Below are 14,036 nucleotides of genomic sequence, written 5' to 3' on the forward strand. Positions count from 1 at the left end.
TATAATTAAGGTAACCATATAACTCATCATCCAACCTGGATACTTTTGAGAATGGAAGGATGTTCTATTCATTACAGCAGGTCAAAGGTGAAACCCAGCACTCTCCCAAGGTAGACCAAAATATACAATCACTCTGATTATAATAATAAAATTACCCACAACACCTGTCTGACATAAATATTAAGACCAGATAAAAATGAAAGATGTGTTTCTCGAGGGAGACAGATGGCAGATGCTGGAGAGAGAGGAGGTAAAGGTGGCAGCTGGGATCCAGATGAAATGGGAAGAGAGAAAGGACCCTTCCCTTATCCAAGAGGGAAGGAGCAAAGGTTGCAATGCAAATGTGTTGAGCTACAGAAGGGAGTGTAGGTGATGGTGGTTGGGGGAAGGCAATCCAGAGATCAAGTAAGCACCAAGAAGCAGGAAGAAACGGAAAAAATGAAGAATGAGCATGGACGCACCAGAGTATTGAAGACGTTTGAAAAAAAAAAAAAAATCCAGAAGAGGACAGACTGATCCAGGTGCTGCAGGGAAGTAAAAAAATCAACTAGGATGGAGAACAGAGGACGACCTTTCAGCAAGGAAGTTCCTTGCTGGTCCCACTGTACTAGGCATCTCCCCAGGGGAGGAATGGTTGCCTCTCCTTTTAACTGGAAACTCCCTGAGCGGGTGATTATATTTTCTATATTTGCACAAAATACTTAAAAAGTGTGGAGCCAAATTATAAGAGGTAGAGAATTACCTGCTTCTTTTTCATATGTTCTTCCAAGGTTTGGGCTCTGCATGAAAGAGATGCTCAAATCATTACTGGTGAACTGGCTGTGACCTTTCGGGAAGTATTTTCCAGTCCCTCCACTCCTTCCCTGAACCTCTGAGGCTGGACTTTGGTGCCCTGGTCCTTCTAATCTCAGTTAACTGCCTCATAAACACCCTTAATTAGTCCAAGGTTCAGGAATACTTACCCCATTTTATAAGCACTGTATATTCATTTGCTGAATCCATTCATTCTCAAGAGGCAGTGAGGTAGCATTGCTCATCTGTTTCCCTCTTTATAATATTTCCTACCTTCTAATTTTGACTCTTTGCTACTATTGTTTTTTTCCTCTCTCCTTTTCCTCTCTCTCTGATTCTCTAATTAATAGACTCTGACTTCCATCGTCTCTGTTATTTTCTCTTTTCCTAGAACCAGTGTCCACCGCTGACTTCTAGACTTCCAACAGACTTGAAGAAGCCCTTGGCCCCATCATGGCCCATCAACAGTTTTCCGGTAAGCTTCAAGAAGAAGTGATTTGCCCCATTTGCATGGATATTCTGCAGTACCCTGCTACCATCGACTGCGGGCACAACTTCTGCCTCAGTTGCATCACTCAGAGCGGGGAAGCAGCAGACAGCATCATTAAATGTCCCCTCTGCAACAAAATTGTGAGGAGGGACACGATCACGCCCAACTGGCTCTTGGTAAATCTGGTGGAGAAAATCCAAGCTATGGATCCCTCGGAGATGCAGCCAGAAAAGGAAGAGCTGAGATGTCTAAGGCACGGAGAGAAATGTCATTACTTCTGTGATGTCGATGGCAAGTTCCTCTGCGTGGTGTGTTGTCAGTCCAAGGACCACAAAACCCACAACGCAACTCTGATAGAAGAAGCTGCCCAGAGTTATCAGGTAGATATTTGGGGGTCCCTTCTCTGTTCCCCCATCAGTCCAGGAGTTCAGTGAGGACCTGGAAACTATCATCTCCTCCCTCTGGGTTTGTACCCATTGCCCCCATCTGAGTAGAAAATTTGCAGTCAGGCCCAGTAGTTTCAAAAGTCTAAGACTGGAGAACTGATGCTTGTTGTGACCAAGGTATAATGGAGAATGGAAAGAACACGGAATTTCAAGTCAGTGGTGTAAGTTCAGGTTCAGACTCCTGAACTTTCTATAGATCCTTCAAGGAGTCACTTTACCTCTCTGAGCTTTAGGTGCCTCCTCTTTAAATGGGGCAAATAAATTGTACTTCTTAAGAGTCGTAGGTATGACAAATGAAAGAAGGTTTGTGGAAGTCCTTTGATAACCCCCAAAGCACATCCAAATATTAGTCATAATTTATTAGTTGTAACTTATTACCACATTCCTTTCTTGTAGGTCACTTAGGCTCCAGAGTTCTTCCTCCCCCATCACACCCCAGCCCCCAGCTTGAACAGGAAAGGGGGATCTATTAATAATGACACAAGGACTCGCCCACCATCCCAAGAGATCAGGAGGGCATCACGAGGTCAGGAGGGCTCCAGGCACAACTTGCCAAGACAACTCTCTCCCAACAGGAGCAGATCCAATCACAAATTGAGGTCTTGCAGCAAAAGGAGAGGGAGATAATTCAGACAAAGTCACAAGGTGAACACAAGATCAATGTCTTCATGGTAAGAAAAAACTCAGGTGTGGGTCTCTCTGTCCATGAGCTCAAAAGCAGAAACACTATCTCTGCAAAACTAGAATTCCTTATTACACTGACCACTCAAAAAGACCTCATTGACAAAGAAACAGATACAGAATGGGATGGAGGGTAGGAGGGACAGAAAGAATTGTGGCATCAGGGGTAAGGGTGTGTTCCAGCCTTCTCCTCTTCTACAGCACTTGGATTGCCAGTGCTAGCACCTTCCACGTCCAGCCTCGTGTTGTTGGAGTAGGTTGGCTGCTTTGGTCTCCTCCACCTGGGGACAGGTAGTGTAAGGAAAGCTGGTGCTGGTCTTAGAATTGGAAATACCAGTTTTAAGACCCATCTCTGCCCCTCACAGTCCCTTACTTACCTAGAAACTGACTTCTCAAGTTAGAAAATGAAGACACTATGAACCCACTCAAATATTTGTACCTGTTTTGTGTGTGGGTGTGTGTAAAAAGGAAAAAAAAAAAATCTATGTGAAAGCAGATTATAAACTGAAAAGACTTCTGGAAATATGAGAACTTAATACTTAGGTATTAAGTATTAGCTACCTGTCCTTGAAGGCAAAAAATGTAAATAAATAACCTAAAATGAAAACAAGGCACATAGTAAGGGCTTTCAAAAGTTTGTTCTCCTTCCATTTCCTTTCCTCCATGTCTGCCACTGCACGTTGCTCAGAATAAACTTAATAAAATGATAACTTTGAATAAAATGAGATAGAAGGAACTTTGAGGCCATCCTCTCATCTTCTGAATGTCCACTTTCTTGCCCCCAGACCCAGGTGGAATTAGAGAAGCAGAAGGTCATCACAGCCTTCAACCAGCTGCATCAGGTGCTAAAGGAGGAGAAGAGCTTCCTCTTGTCCCGGATCAACTGGCTGGGTCAGGAGATCTCCAAGGGGGAGAAATTCTATGTCGTTTCTACCAAGACGCAGCTGAATAATCTCAGGAAGCTTAAGGATTCCCTGAAGTCCAGGCAGTGTCTGCCGCCAGGCCAGCTGCTCCAGGTGTGTCCCTTGGGGGCCAAGTTGTAAAAACATAGGAACCCCTCCCCAGTTACAGATCAGAGCACTGGTCACGTGGCAGGATACCAGAGTTGCCTCCATCTTCCTTCCCCCAGCTGAGTGCTGTCCAATAGAAACATTGTGTGAGCCATAATTTACAAATATATTTCACACTATGTATATAATTTAGAAGTACAATGTGAGCTATATGTGTAATTTAGAATTCTTTTGCAAGCCACAAATATGACTTAAACTTTTTTCTTGTAGCCACATTAAAAAGATAAAAAAACACAGGTAAAATTAAGTGAAATATTTTATTTTACCCAATATATCCAAAGTATTATAATTTCAATCATTAACCAATATTTTTAAAGTATTAATGAAATATTTTATGAACTTCTTCCTTTAAAAAATTGAGTCTTTAAAGTCTGGTATATGTTTGGCAGATCTCAGTTCAGACATCATATTTTGAATGGTTGAATTAAATGACTCTGACCAAATCAATATAGTTGTGGTCAATGGAAAAAGTATTTTACACTATTTCAGTTTTTTTTTTAATTTAAATTTGAATTGGTGACTCTAATAAAATTTAAAAATTTGGTTCCTTGTCATACTAGCCATGTTTCAAAGTGTTCAATAGCCACGTGTGACTGGTGGCTGTCATACTGGACAGTGCGGGTCTAGGTGATGCACAAGATAAGTTGAGCTCCCTCCTGAATCTGTCTCTCACTCCCACTAGTTCAGAAATCCATTTCTTTTTTTTTTAAGAAAGACCACACAAAGCCATTCCAGCCCTTTTCCTGTCTGTCTTCTCCCTTCTCCGGTTTAGTCTCAGAGACAAAACTTATTTTCAAACAACTCAGTTAGTTCCTCTTGAGGTCTGATCATTTTCCTGCCTACTGACATATTGGACACTTCCTGGAGGAACCTTTATGGAGATGTTCGTATGGGAAGAGAGATGTTCTCATTCCACCTGCTCTACCCCATGCCCTGCATGGTCGGTACTTCCTCCTTGGCTCCCATGAATCAGCCAAGTGCTAAGACTGTGCTGTTTTTCTTTCTCTTCTAGGACATCAAAATTGCCTTGTGCAGGTATGATGGGCCACCCCAAGTGCATTTTGCCCACTGATTCATTCATCTTACAATGCTCAACATACATTCAAATACTCAACATTCTTCCCTCCCAAGTTCCTGTCTACTCTGTCTAACTGCAGTCAGGTACTTAGGCTGCAGCTTAAGCTGAGTTGGTTACTAAAGAGAAGAGCTGTTTCTCTTTACTTTCCTATTTCTTCATCACAGATTCTCCTATTTGCTTGCACTTCCTGCATGACCCCTTGCTCAACTAGATGGCTCCTGGTTCTCCTACCCCGTCTCTCTGCCCCCTTCCTCTCTGTTTCTTTCTGGCTTATCTCCCATCTGCATTTCCATATCACACTAGGCCCCACCGCACCCTGTCCCCATATCCCTAGCCCTGGCCTGCTGACTCTCAGCTCACTATCCTCTGATTTCCTTCCCCACCCCCAAGGCTCCATCACCTCATCCCCACCTCTTTGTCACAGCTCTTCCTCCCCTGCACCCCATCCCTTGATCTCACCATCCAGTTCAGCCATATCTTCCTAGGAGTGAAGGATTTCGCTTTCTCAACCCAACCCCTGTTGCAATGGGCCTGGAGAAAAAACTCAGTGACATCAAATCACGGCATGATTCCCTCACAGAGAGCCTGAAGAGATTCAAAGGTAAGGAAGAGGCTGTCACTAACTCAGTTCACCTCCCTTTGGGGGATTCTTCCTCCATCACCCCGAGGAAATGGAACTGTAGCTCATCCATGCCGATAGTAATTATATAGGACATTTCCAATGCCAGGCTCTCTGCCGGGCACTTTCCAGGCATCTGGATCTTTCTTTTCAGGCATCTCTTGCACTCTGTCTTCATGTTTCACCTGTTTGCCTCCCTGACTCTTCTTGTGAAAGCTGTGAGAGGTTCCCATGCCTGGCACAGTGACTGGCAGGAAGGTGGTAGACCAGTTGTCTGGTGGGCCAGAACTGGGTTTCAATCTATTTCTGACTACAGAACACAAGAAAATAGATTCAAAGTCAATGACATTTTAGGGAAACCCTTCTTGCAGCCTTGCAGGGAAACAGAAGTCAGACAGAAGTAGATGACTTGGGCTTTAGATATTTGGTCAGATATTTTTCAAAAACATGTCTGGGATTACAACTAGGAAGACAGCTGTGTATTTATAAGGACTCCCTTCACAGCAAAGGTTGTGCTTGTCTAAACCAGGAGTAGAGAGAGCTGGATGGAGTTTTCTCCCAGGAAATATCACAAGAGTCTCCCAACCCCAGACCCTTTCCATATGCCTCTGGAAAAAGAGGACCAGGACAAAGCCCCCAAGAATACCACTCGTTCAGCTAAGAATCTCCACTCCCCAGACACAGAGTTTTTGTTCTTAATTTTGTTGTTTTGAACTTTTCTTCTCCCTAGTAACTGCTTTGCTTTGTCCAGTTCTCCCATCCCACGTGGTGTAATCTCATGTAATCCAACAATTTCATAGTCATTTCAGGTTTTCATAGTCATTCCAATTTGGTTCTGAAGTTCCCTGGTGGCCTAGTGGTTAGGATGCTGGCCTTTCACTGCCATGGCCTGGGTTCAATCTCACATAGAAGAACTACAATCTAAAAAATAAAATTAAATAGTTTTGCTTCAGTTTAGAATTTCAATAAAGGGATTTATTACCTTTTCACTTTGGCACAGGCTGGATTTGGGCATGGAGAAGGGGGCTACAAATACACTCTCTACCTTTTGGCACAGATGAAGGTGGTCTGCTGTATTTTCTCCCCCCTACCCCCACACACAGTCCCCTAACTCCCACCCGGCCCTCTTAAAGTCCACTGGATGGAGGGGTGCTGGGGGCCTACTTACAACACTGGTCTAATCTCCATAGCTGCCTAGTCTGAGGATGGTTGCCTCCTGTTGGGGAATGACTGGGTCTGGGAAACCAGAGGTGGAGGGGGTTGGTGGCTGGACCCTGAAGGCCTTTGAAGCATGGCATTCCTGGCCAGTGTTTGCTCTGGCTCCAGGTGTGTGGACCCCTCATAAGAGGGTCGCTGAGCATTCCCTATGGCTGGGCTGGTGGCCCTCAGATGAGATCCCCTGTGTCTCCCTCCACCTATACCCAGGGCTGGCTCTCTCCTGTCCTGGAGCTACAGGGCACTAGAAGGGTACAGAGGCCCAGAGGAAGCCCCTCATCTAGGAGTCCCACTCTGTAGCTCTTCCCTTAGTCCAGCACCCCTACAGCAAGTAGAGGCCGGACACAGGCCACCATCCCTGAGTTATGGGCTCATTCTCCAACCACACAGTCTTTTGTCCTCTGCCCCTATTTCCATGAGGGTACACAGACGTTGACAGCCCTCCATGTCTGGGAGACGGGGGCACAGAACTCCCTCCTGGGGGAGAACCAGGACAGAAGGGCACTGAGCGCCTTGGTCTGGGGCTCCCTTGCCTTTCCTCTCTCGAGTCTTCTCTTATCGGGAGGAGAGGGATTGCCACCCAGGCTTTAAGTAGGTGGGACCATCCTTTACCACAGCCTGTGCCTGAGTGGCGGGCACCACAGCAGACCTTCTTCTGAAGCCAAAGCGTGAGGCCAAACAGCACCTTTTGTCCCTCAGCCCTTTCTCCTCAGTTCTCCTCACTAGGAAGGGCCTAGATTTGTGCTGCCCGATATGTTGGTTACTAGCCACACAGGCACTTGGGCATTTGAAATGTGGCTGGTCCAAAGTCAGGTGTGCTGCTAGTGAAGGAAACATGTCAGATTTCACAAGACTTAGTGTGAAAATAGAGTGTAAAATATAGTAATAACTTTTTATAGGTTGAAAGGCAATATTTTTTAAATTATGGATTTTTTTTTAATTAAAAAAAATTTTTTTTATTCTTTAATTTTTTCATTTATTTTTATTAGTTGGAGGCTAATTACTTTACAATATTGTAGTGGTTTTTGCCATACATTGACATGAATCAGCCATGGATTTACATGTTAAATAATGGTTTAAATAGAAGATATAATTAAAAATTAATTTTATCAGTTTCTTTTTACTTTACTTTTTGTAATGTGACTACTAAGAAAGTAAGTAAATGTTAGTCACTCAGTCGTACCCAACTCTTTGCGACCCTGTGGACTGCAGCCCACCAGGCTCGTGTGTCCATGAGATTTTCCAGGCAAGGATACTGGAGTGGGTTGCCATTTCCTTTTCCAGGGGATCTTCCCGACCCAGGGATTGAACCCAGGTCTCCTGTACTGCAGGCAGATTCTTTACTGACTGAGCTACAAGGGAAGCCCTTCCCTGGTGACTACTAGAAAATTTAATATGTTATTTGCGACTTGAGGGTATTTCTATTGGACAGTGCTGGGCTAGAGAGCCACTCCAGGATAACAGAAAGAGCATCTCTCAGAGTTTTACACCTTGGTCCACTAGGAATATGAGAGTCAAGTTCAAGGCATTTGAAATTTGGTGCCCGCTGTGTGATCATGGGTTCCTGGTTCAAACTCTCTGAATTTACTCCATCTCATTCTTTTCTCTCTCCACAGACAATCTCCAGGCTGACAGCAAGAAAGATAAAAGCAAATTCCTCAGAGGCATGACTGAGGAAGACAGAAAGAGCTGTAAGTGATGACTGCTCCTGCCGTTTGGGGAAAGTGAAAAAAGCAAAGGGGAAGAATTCTCTCTCTGGTTACACGGAGGCCAAATATAGGTGAATCCCCATTCCTCATCAAGGCAGAAGCACAGGCATATGGATATATTTTATTATTTTAAACTCAGGTAACTCACAAAACAGAGACTAATCCCAAAATTTTGAAATATTTAAAAGTAACAGAAAATTCTGGGACTTCCCTGATTGTCCAGTGGGTAAGACTCCACGCTTCTAATTCAGGGGGCATGGGTTTGATCCCTGGTTGGGGAACTAAGATCCCACATGTTGCATGACATGCCTCCCCCTCCACCCGCCCCCGCAAAAAAGTAACAGAAAGTTGCAAATTTATTCCTCCATTCCTCAGAGTAAGGGAGGAAAAGATAAGACAAGGAGAAGACAAAAAGCAGCTCAGTCTCTGCAGTATAGTAGCTGCCATCAGCCATAGGCTGGGTCTCTGGTTGTAAGTCAGGTCATGACAGCCCAGGGGAGGGAGACCTCCTGTAACCGCAGCCTATGCCCAAGCCATCAGAGATGGCCCTGCTATCTGAGATGGTAACACCAGAAGTACCATTTCTTCAAGAGCCACCATGTGCTAAGCAGTCCACATCTAGAAGTTCAAAATCTCACTACCATCCTCCTAGACAGGTGTTATTATTGGCAATTTGCAATCAATAAGGCCCCTGCAACTTCAGAGAGGTGAAGTAAATTACCCAAGTCACATGACTATTAAGTGGAAAAGACAGCATTAGAAATCATTTTGCCAAAGCCAGAAACTACACAATGCCTTCCAAAGCCAAGAGCAGAACTTAAGATTCTGTTCCACCAATGTTTCTCCACCAGAGGAGCTATTGGTGTTTGCACATGGTAAGTCTCCACTGTGCTCTATGCCTTGCGGTCTGCTGAATCACATCCCAGGCCTCAGGAAACATTCTAGGCCAGTAGAGTACCCCCTCCTTTGCAGGCATTGGGACAACCTGAAAGGCTTCTATACTTCCTCATGACCTGGTGTGCAGCCCTTACTGAGAATCACCAATTCTTGAACTTATTGATGGTGGCAGGCTGTTTGGTTTTTAGTTAGCAGCTTCCAGTTATCGAGACCAACACTGGTTTTCTCTCACCAATTCCTAGGGTACCTGTCAGAGAAAAACTATCCTATAGTGAACAAAACCTCGGAGCCTGAGTCGACCCCTCCAGGTAAGAGTCCTGCCCCTGAATGCTGGTGGCTTCTAATGGTGAAGTCAAGGAACCTCCAAGTCTACAGGGGGTCAAATGCTGTCCCCACCCAAGCACCTGGAGGGTATGCAGTTAATGGTCAAGAATCTGCCTGCAATGCGGGAGATTGGGTTCTATCCCTGGGTCGAGAAGATCCCCTGGAGAAAGGAATGGCTACCCACTCCAGTATTCTTGCATGGAGAATTCCATGGACAGAGGAGCCTGGTGGGCTACAGTCCATGGAGTCACAAAGAGTCTGATATGACTGAGTGACTAGTGCACACACATACAATTAAAAGGAAAAATTACAATTAGAGGGAAAAAATAACTAAAGTAAGCTTAACCAGTGAAGACAGCTTACAATTAGAGGGGTTTTAATAAACTGTTCCCTTATCTATCATTCAGTAAGGCAAGCCCAAGAATTTCTGTTGATCCCCAGCTACTGGAACCACGTGGGCAGTTTCACTTTCCTGAGTCTACCCCTGATTCCTCCTGCTGTGTCTAGAGCCTGGTAGCACTTTCTGACATTGCTGCTTTGCCCCCACTGACCTCTCTTCTCTCCTCTCCTTCTCCCTCAAAGTTGACAGAACAACTAAATCAGTGCTGCCAAATCCCAAACTCTCAGTTTCACTCGGCCCACTCTTCCGGAGCCGAAACACGCCCTCTTTTGTTTCTTATTCATCAAACCTGGACAGCTCTGAGAACCTGGGGAGCCCTGGAGTTACGAATATTGAAGAGCTCAAGACGGTGATTGGTGAGTGGCTGAGAATAGTGAAAGGTCCCTGAGGGAGTGGAGATGGGGATGGAGGTGAGAACTTGGAGAAGGGAGCAGGTGTTCTCAAGCAAAAGGAGGAAGACGACCCAGAACTAGGCTTCTGTTTACTGCTTTGGCTGTGGTGCCCCCTGGTGGATAAAGGAAGTCACTATAGTTGGCTGCTCTGGTCCACTTTTTTTTTTCAACTACCAAGGCATCAGCTTAGCCAGGGTGGAATCTAGAGACCAGTAAGAACTACCTGGGCCCCAATCCACCTAACTCATCCTCATGATTCTGACCACTCTTCTTCCTTTTCCCCACATTCCCACATCCTCCATTTCTCCTACACGCCCCATCCAGTAAGTAAACATTAAATCATACTAGAGTAAGAGGAGGACTTCCCTGTAGCTCAAACGGTCAAGAATCTGCCTGCAATGCAGGACACCAGGGTTCAATCCCTGGGTTGGGAAGATCCTCTGGAGAAAGCAATGGCAAGCCACTCCAGTATTCTTGCCTGGAGAATCCCATAGACAGAGGAGCCTGTTGGGCTACAGTCTGTGGGGCTGCAAAGAGTCGGACACGACTGAGCAACTAAGACACAGACAGGAGTAAGAGGATGAGGCCCCCATTCCTAAGTCTTTGGCAAGGACTGGAACCACAGCTTCTCAAGCCATTGTAGAGGGAGGGTGGGGGCCTTCTACCTTTGACAAGCTATAACTTAATATCCAAATCCAGACTTCCCCAGTGGTTAAGACTCCATGCTTCCACTTCAGGGGCGGTGGGTTCCAACCCTGGTGGGGGAACCAAGATACTGCATGCTGCGCGCCCACCGCCCCGCCCCGCCCCCCAAAGTGTGCATATGTGGTGAGAAGGGGGCTGACAGTTCCTCCTTCTGCACTCCACCACTCCACTGAACCCTGTTTTTGAGGGGTTGTACTTTAGAAAATTACTCGAGCTCAGACCATCTGAACCTCGACATCTCTTATACAAGCCTCAAATCTTGTTCTAGATATGAGGACCACAGGAAACGGGGAAGGAAGAGGAGATAGTCTCAGTTCTGAGTGTTGAAATGACACCTCCCCACCACCAATGGAGACCACCCTCAGAGCTGCATATGGTGAAATTTAGGGATTAACGCCAAAGAGGGGGCGGGGGGCTAGGACGTCTCTGGGGGCAAAAGTGACTGTGACTATGTAGAGAAAGCCATCCTAAAGGGGGCCGGATGGCTTGACCTGGGATTGCCCCTCTTTCTCCTCATCTTTCCGCAGACCCACTGATCCTGGATGCGGCCTCGGCTCACCCAGATCTCATCATTTCCCAGGATCTGAAGACAGTGACGCTGACGCCGGTTCTTCAGAGCGTCTGCGCTGAGCCCACCGACCCCGAGCGCTTCTATCCGTTCCGCTGTGTCCTGGGCTTGCCAGGCCTCTGCTCCGGCTGCCAGACCTGGGAGGCGGAGCTCCAAGGGCCCGGGGGCGGGGGCTGCGTGGTGGGCGTGGCCTCTGAGCCAGTACCTAGGAAGGGCATGCTGCAGATAGAGCCCTTGAGTGGCTTTTGGGCACTGCGCATCGCGGGCTCCGAGTGCCAGGCGCTCACCGGGGCCGGCACCCGCGAGGATCTCTCGGTCTGTCCCAGGAAAGTGGGCGTCTGCGTGAATCACGAGTGCGGCGAGGTCGTGTTCTGCGACGCCACCACGAGCAACCACCTCTACACCTTCCACGCCTCGTTTCCAGGGCAGATCTTCCCCTTTTTCCAGCTCCTGTTTCCCGGCACCCAGATCACCCTGAGTCCCTAGAGTTGTTCCTTTGCTTTCCTCTGCGTCTCCTCTCCGTTACCCCCTCGCTTTGGGATGTGTGGGATGTGTGCGGTAGGGTTGAAGCTAGACTTCCAGGAACACTTTAGGAAAGTTACACTTTTTTGGCTTCTTGATGGAGGCCTGATATCTCTGAAATTCCCCCCACGGCCCCCACCCCACCCTTTACTTTTACCTTCTTTCTTTCAGTCCCCCTTTCTCCCCAGTGTACCTAGGTTGAAAAGGAAGCTTCAAATACACAAGGCTATTTATTGTCGCATTATAAATCAATAGGTAACAGTGAAGATTCTGCAATGAGAATGTTGGTTGAGATGCAGATTTCAGGGGACCACACACTGATTTGAGGCTGTGGCTTTTATCCTCGATGCCCCTGAGAGTGTGTGCAGGCTTGGCCCATCTAGACCTCTTGCTTTTGAGGGACCTGAAAAACATGACGCTGGATCGCTGGTGGTTGTCTCCCCAGAGACTCAGTCAGGTCTAGACCTTTTGCAAGTGAGGACTATCTGTCTATTATTTTAGGATGACCTCCAGGATATATTAAGTGAAAAAAAGCCAAGATGGAGAATAGTGCACACAGCATGTTACACGTTACCTAAGAAAAGGGGAAATGTAAATATACATTTTTTTAGCTTGTATTTATTTTTTAAGTGGAAGGATAAACCAAAACCTAACAAAAACACTTACCTTTGGGAGGAGGGAAAACCAAGTGGAAGACATGGAAATTAGGCTTTGGAATTATGTAAATGTTTTACATCATTATAAAACAAACCTAAATTAAAACAAGAGGAACCTAACTGTGTATGTAGTTGGTAGCTTAAATTCTCTGTAGTTGGTAACTTCTTAGGAGTTATTTTAGGTGACTTTAAAACACAGTAATTTAGCTGTATCTCCTTAGTGGAATATAGCCTAATGACAAAAAGAACTGAAAATAAAACTTAAAATTTTCAGTTATCATCTTGGTAATAATATTTTTGTTGTTATTCTGAATTTATTATGTATTATGTTGTTTAGTCCCTAAGTCATATCTGACTCTTTTGTGACTCTATGGCTTCTCTGTCCATGGGATTTTCCAGGCAAGAATACTGGAGTGGGTTGCCATTTCCTTCTCCAGAAGATATTCCTGATCCAGGGATTCAACCTATGTCTCCTGCGTTAGCAGGCAGATTCTTTACCGCTGAGCCACCTGGGTAGCCCATATATTATGTACATGTACATATATACACATATATAATAAGATAAAGAAAATAAGCAATTATGTTAACATTACCAGGAACCAAGATTTTCAACCTGAAAGATAAGTTTTCTCTTATGATTATGACATAAAAGAAGAGAAATAAAAGCATGGTGATCCCAAATTTGAATTGGAACATCATAATGTGATAAACTCATGATGCATTTTCCTTAAAAAAATAATAAAATGTATTTCTTAGCTTCCTTCACAAAGAAGCCCTATTATTAATAATAATAGCCTCACTGGATACACTGAGCAAGCCCTGCTTACACCCAGATGAAAATCTTATTATTTCCTGCCAAAATGGCTCCTTGAAGAACTGGCTAATTCTAGGTCTGGGAGAAGAAATACACAAGATGACCCTGGAGCATTTTGTCACATCAGATTGTGAGAAAGCTACTGGAGCCATATCTGGTTAAATATGGGACACTTTTAAGCATGAATGAGAATAATAATAACTACAATTAATTAATATATGTCAACTATGCAAAAGACAAAAAATTTCTACCAGTTCATCATGACAACTAAAAACTCACTGGTCACTTTTGGAAGATGCTAGAAACTGAGCTGTGATGGCGGAATGGTTAAGGCACTGGACTGGAAATCCAGTGGGGTTTGCCCAGGCACGTTCAAATCCTGCTCACAGCATTCTTATTTGGGCTTCCCTTGTGGCTCAGTTGGTAAAGAATCCACTTGCGGGAGACCTGGGTTCAATCCCTGGGCTGGGAAGATCCTCTGGAGAAGGGAAAGGCTTACCCACTCCAGTATTCTGGCCTGGGATTACCGAGAGTCAGACATCACTGTGCAACTTTCACTTTTCTTTCAGAAACCTTTACTTCTTCCTGAACACTGGTAAATAAAGACACAGTTTTTATGCCACCATTCTTGTAGAAATATATCTAAGATCACCAAATG

At 45.3% G+C, this 14,036-nt stretch overlaps 1 protein-coding gene and 1 non-coding gene across 2 annotated transcripts; both read left to right on the plus strand.

Moving 5' to 3' along the window:
- The first annotated feature begins 978 nt into the window (after positions 1-978).
- TRIM31 (tripartite motif containing 31) lies at positions 979-12,841 on the plus strand. The gene is made up of 10 exons (XM_061147273.1): positions 979-1,023; positions 1,184-1,662; positions 2,304-2,399; positions 3,195-3,425; positions 4,492-4,514; positions 5,043-5,158; positions 8,008-8,082; positions 9,240-9,305; positions 9,904-10,077; positions 11,346-12,841. Exons 2-10 carry the CDS (start codon positions 1,246-1,248, stop codon positions 11,870-11,872), a joined length of 1,725 nt encoding a protein of 574 aa, XP_061003256.1. The 5' UTR covers positions 979-1,023; positions 1,184-1,245; the 3' UTR covers positions 11,873-12,841.
- Positions 12,842-13,687: 846 nt separating this feature from the next.
- TRNAS-GGA (transfer RNA serine (anticodon GGA)) lies at positions 13,688-13,769 on the plus strand. The gene has a single exon. It is a non-coding gene; the product is annotated as a tRNA-Ser (tRNA).
- The last annotated feature ends 267 nt before the right edge of the window (positions 13,770-14,036 follow it).

The sequence above is a fragment of the Dama dama genome, chromosome 7 (genome assembly GCF_033118175.1).
Source record: "Dama dama isolate Ldn47 chromosome 7, ASM3311817v1, whole genome shotgun sequence".
NCBI classification, from domain to species: Eukaryota; Metazoa; Chordata; class Mammalia; order Artiodactyla; family Cervidae; genus Dama; species Dama dama.

Coding starts and splice junctions, on each gene's coding strand:
- TRIM31 (XM_061147273.1), top strand. CDS start 1,246: ATGGCCCATCAACAGTTTTCCGGTAAGCTTCAAGAAGAAGTGATTTGC. Junction 4,515..5,042: donor ATCAAAATTGCCTTGTGCAG/GTATGATGGGCC, acceptor ATATCTTCCTAG/GAGTGAAGGATTTCGCTTTC. Junction 9,306..9,903: donor GCCTGAGTCGACCCCTCCAG/GTAAGAGTCCTG, acceptor TCTCCCTCAAAG/TTGACAGAACAACTAAATCA.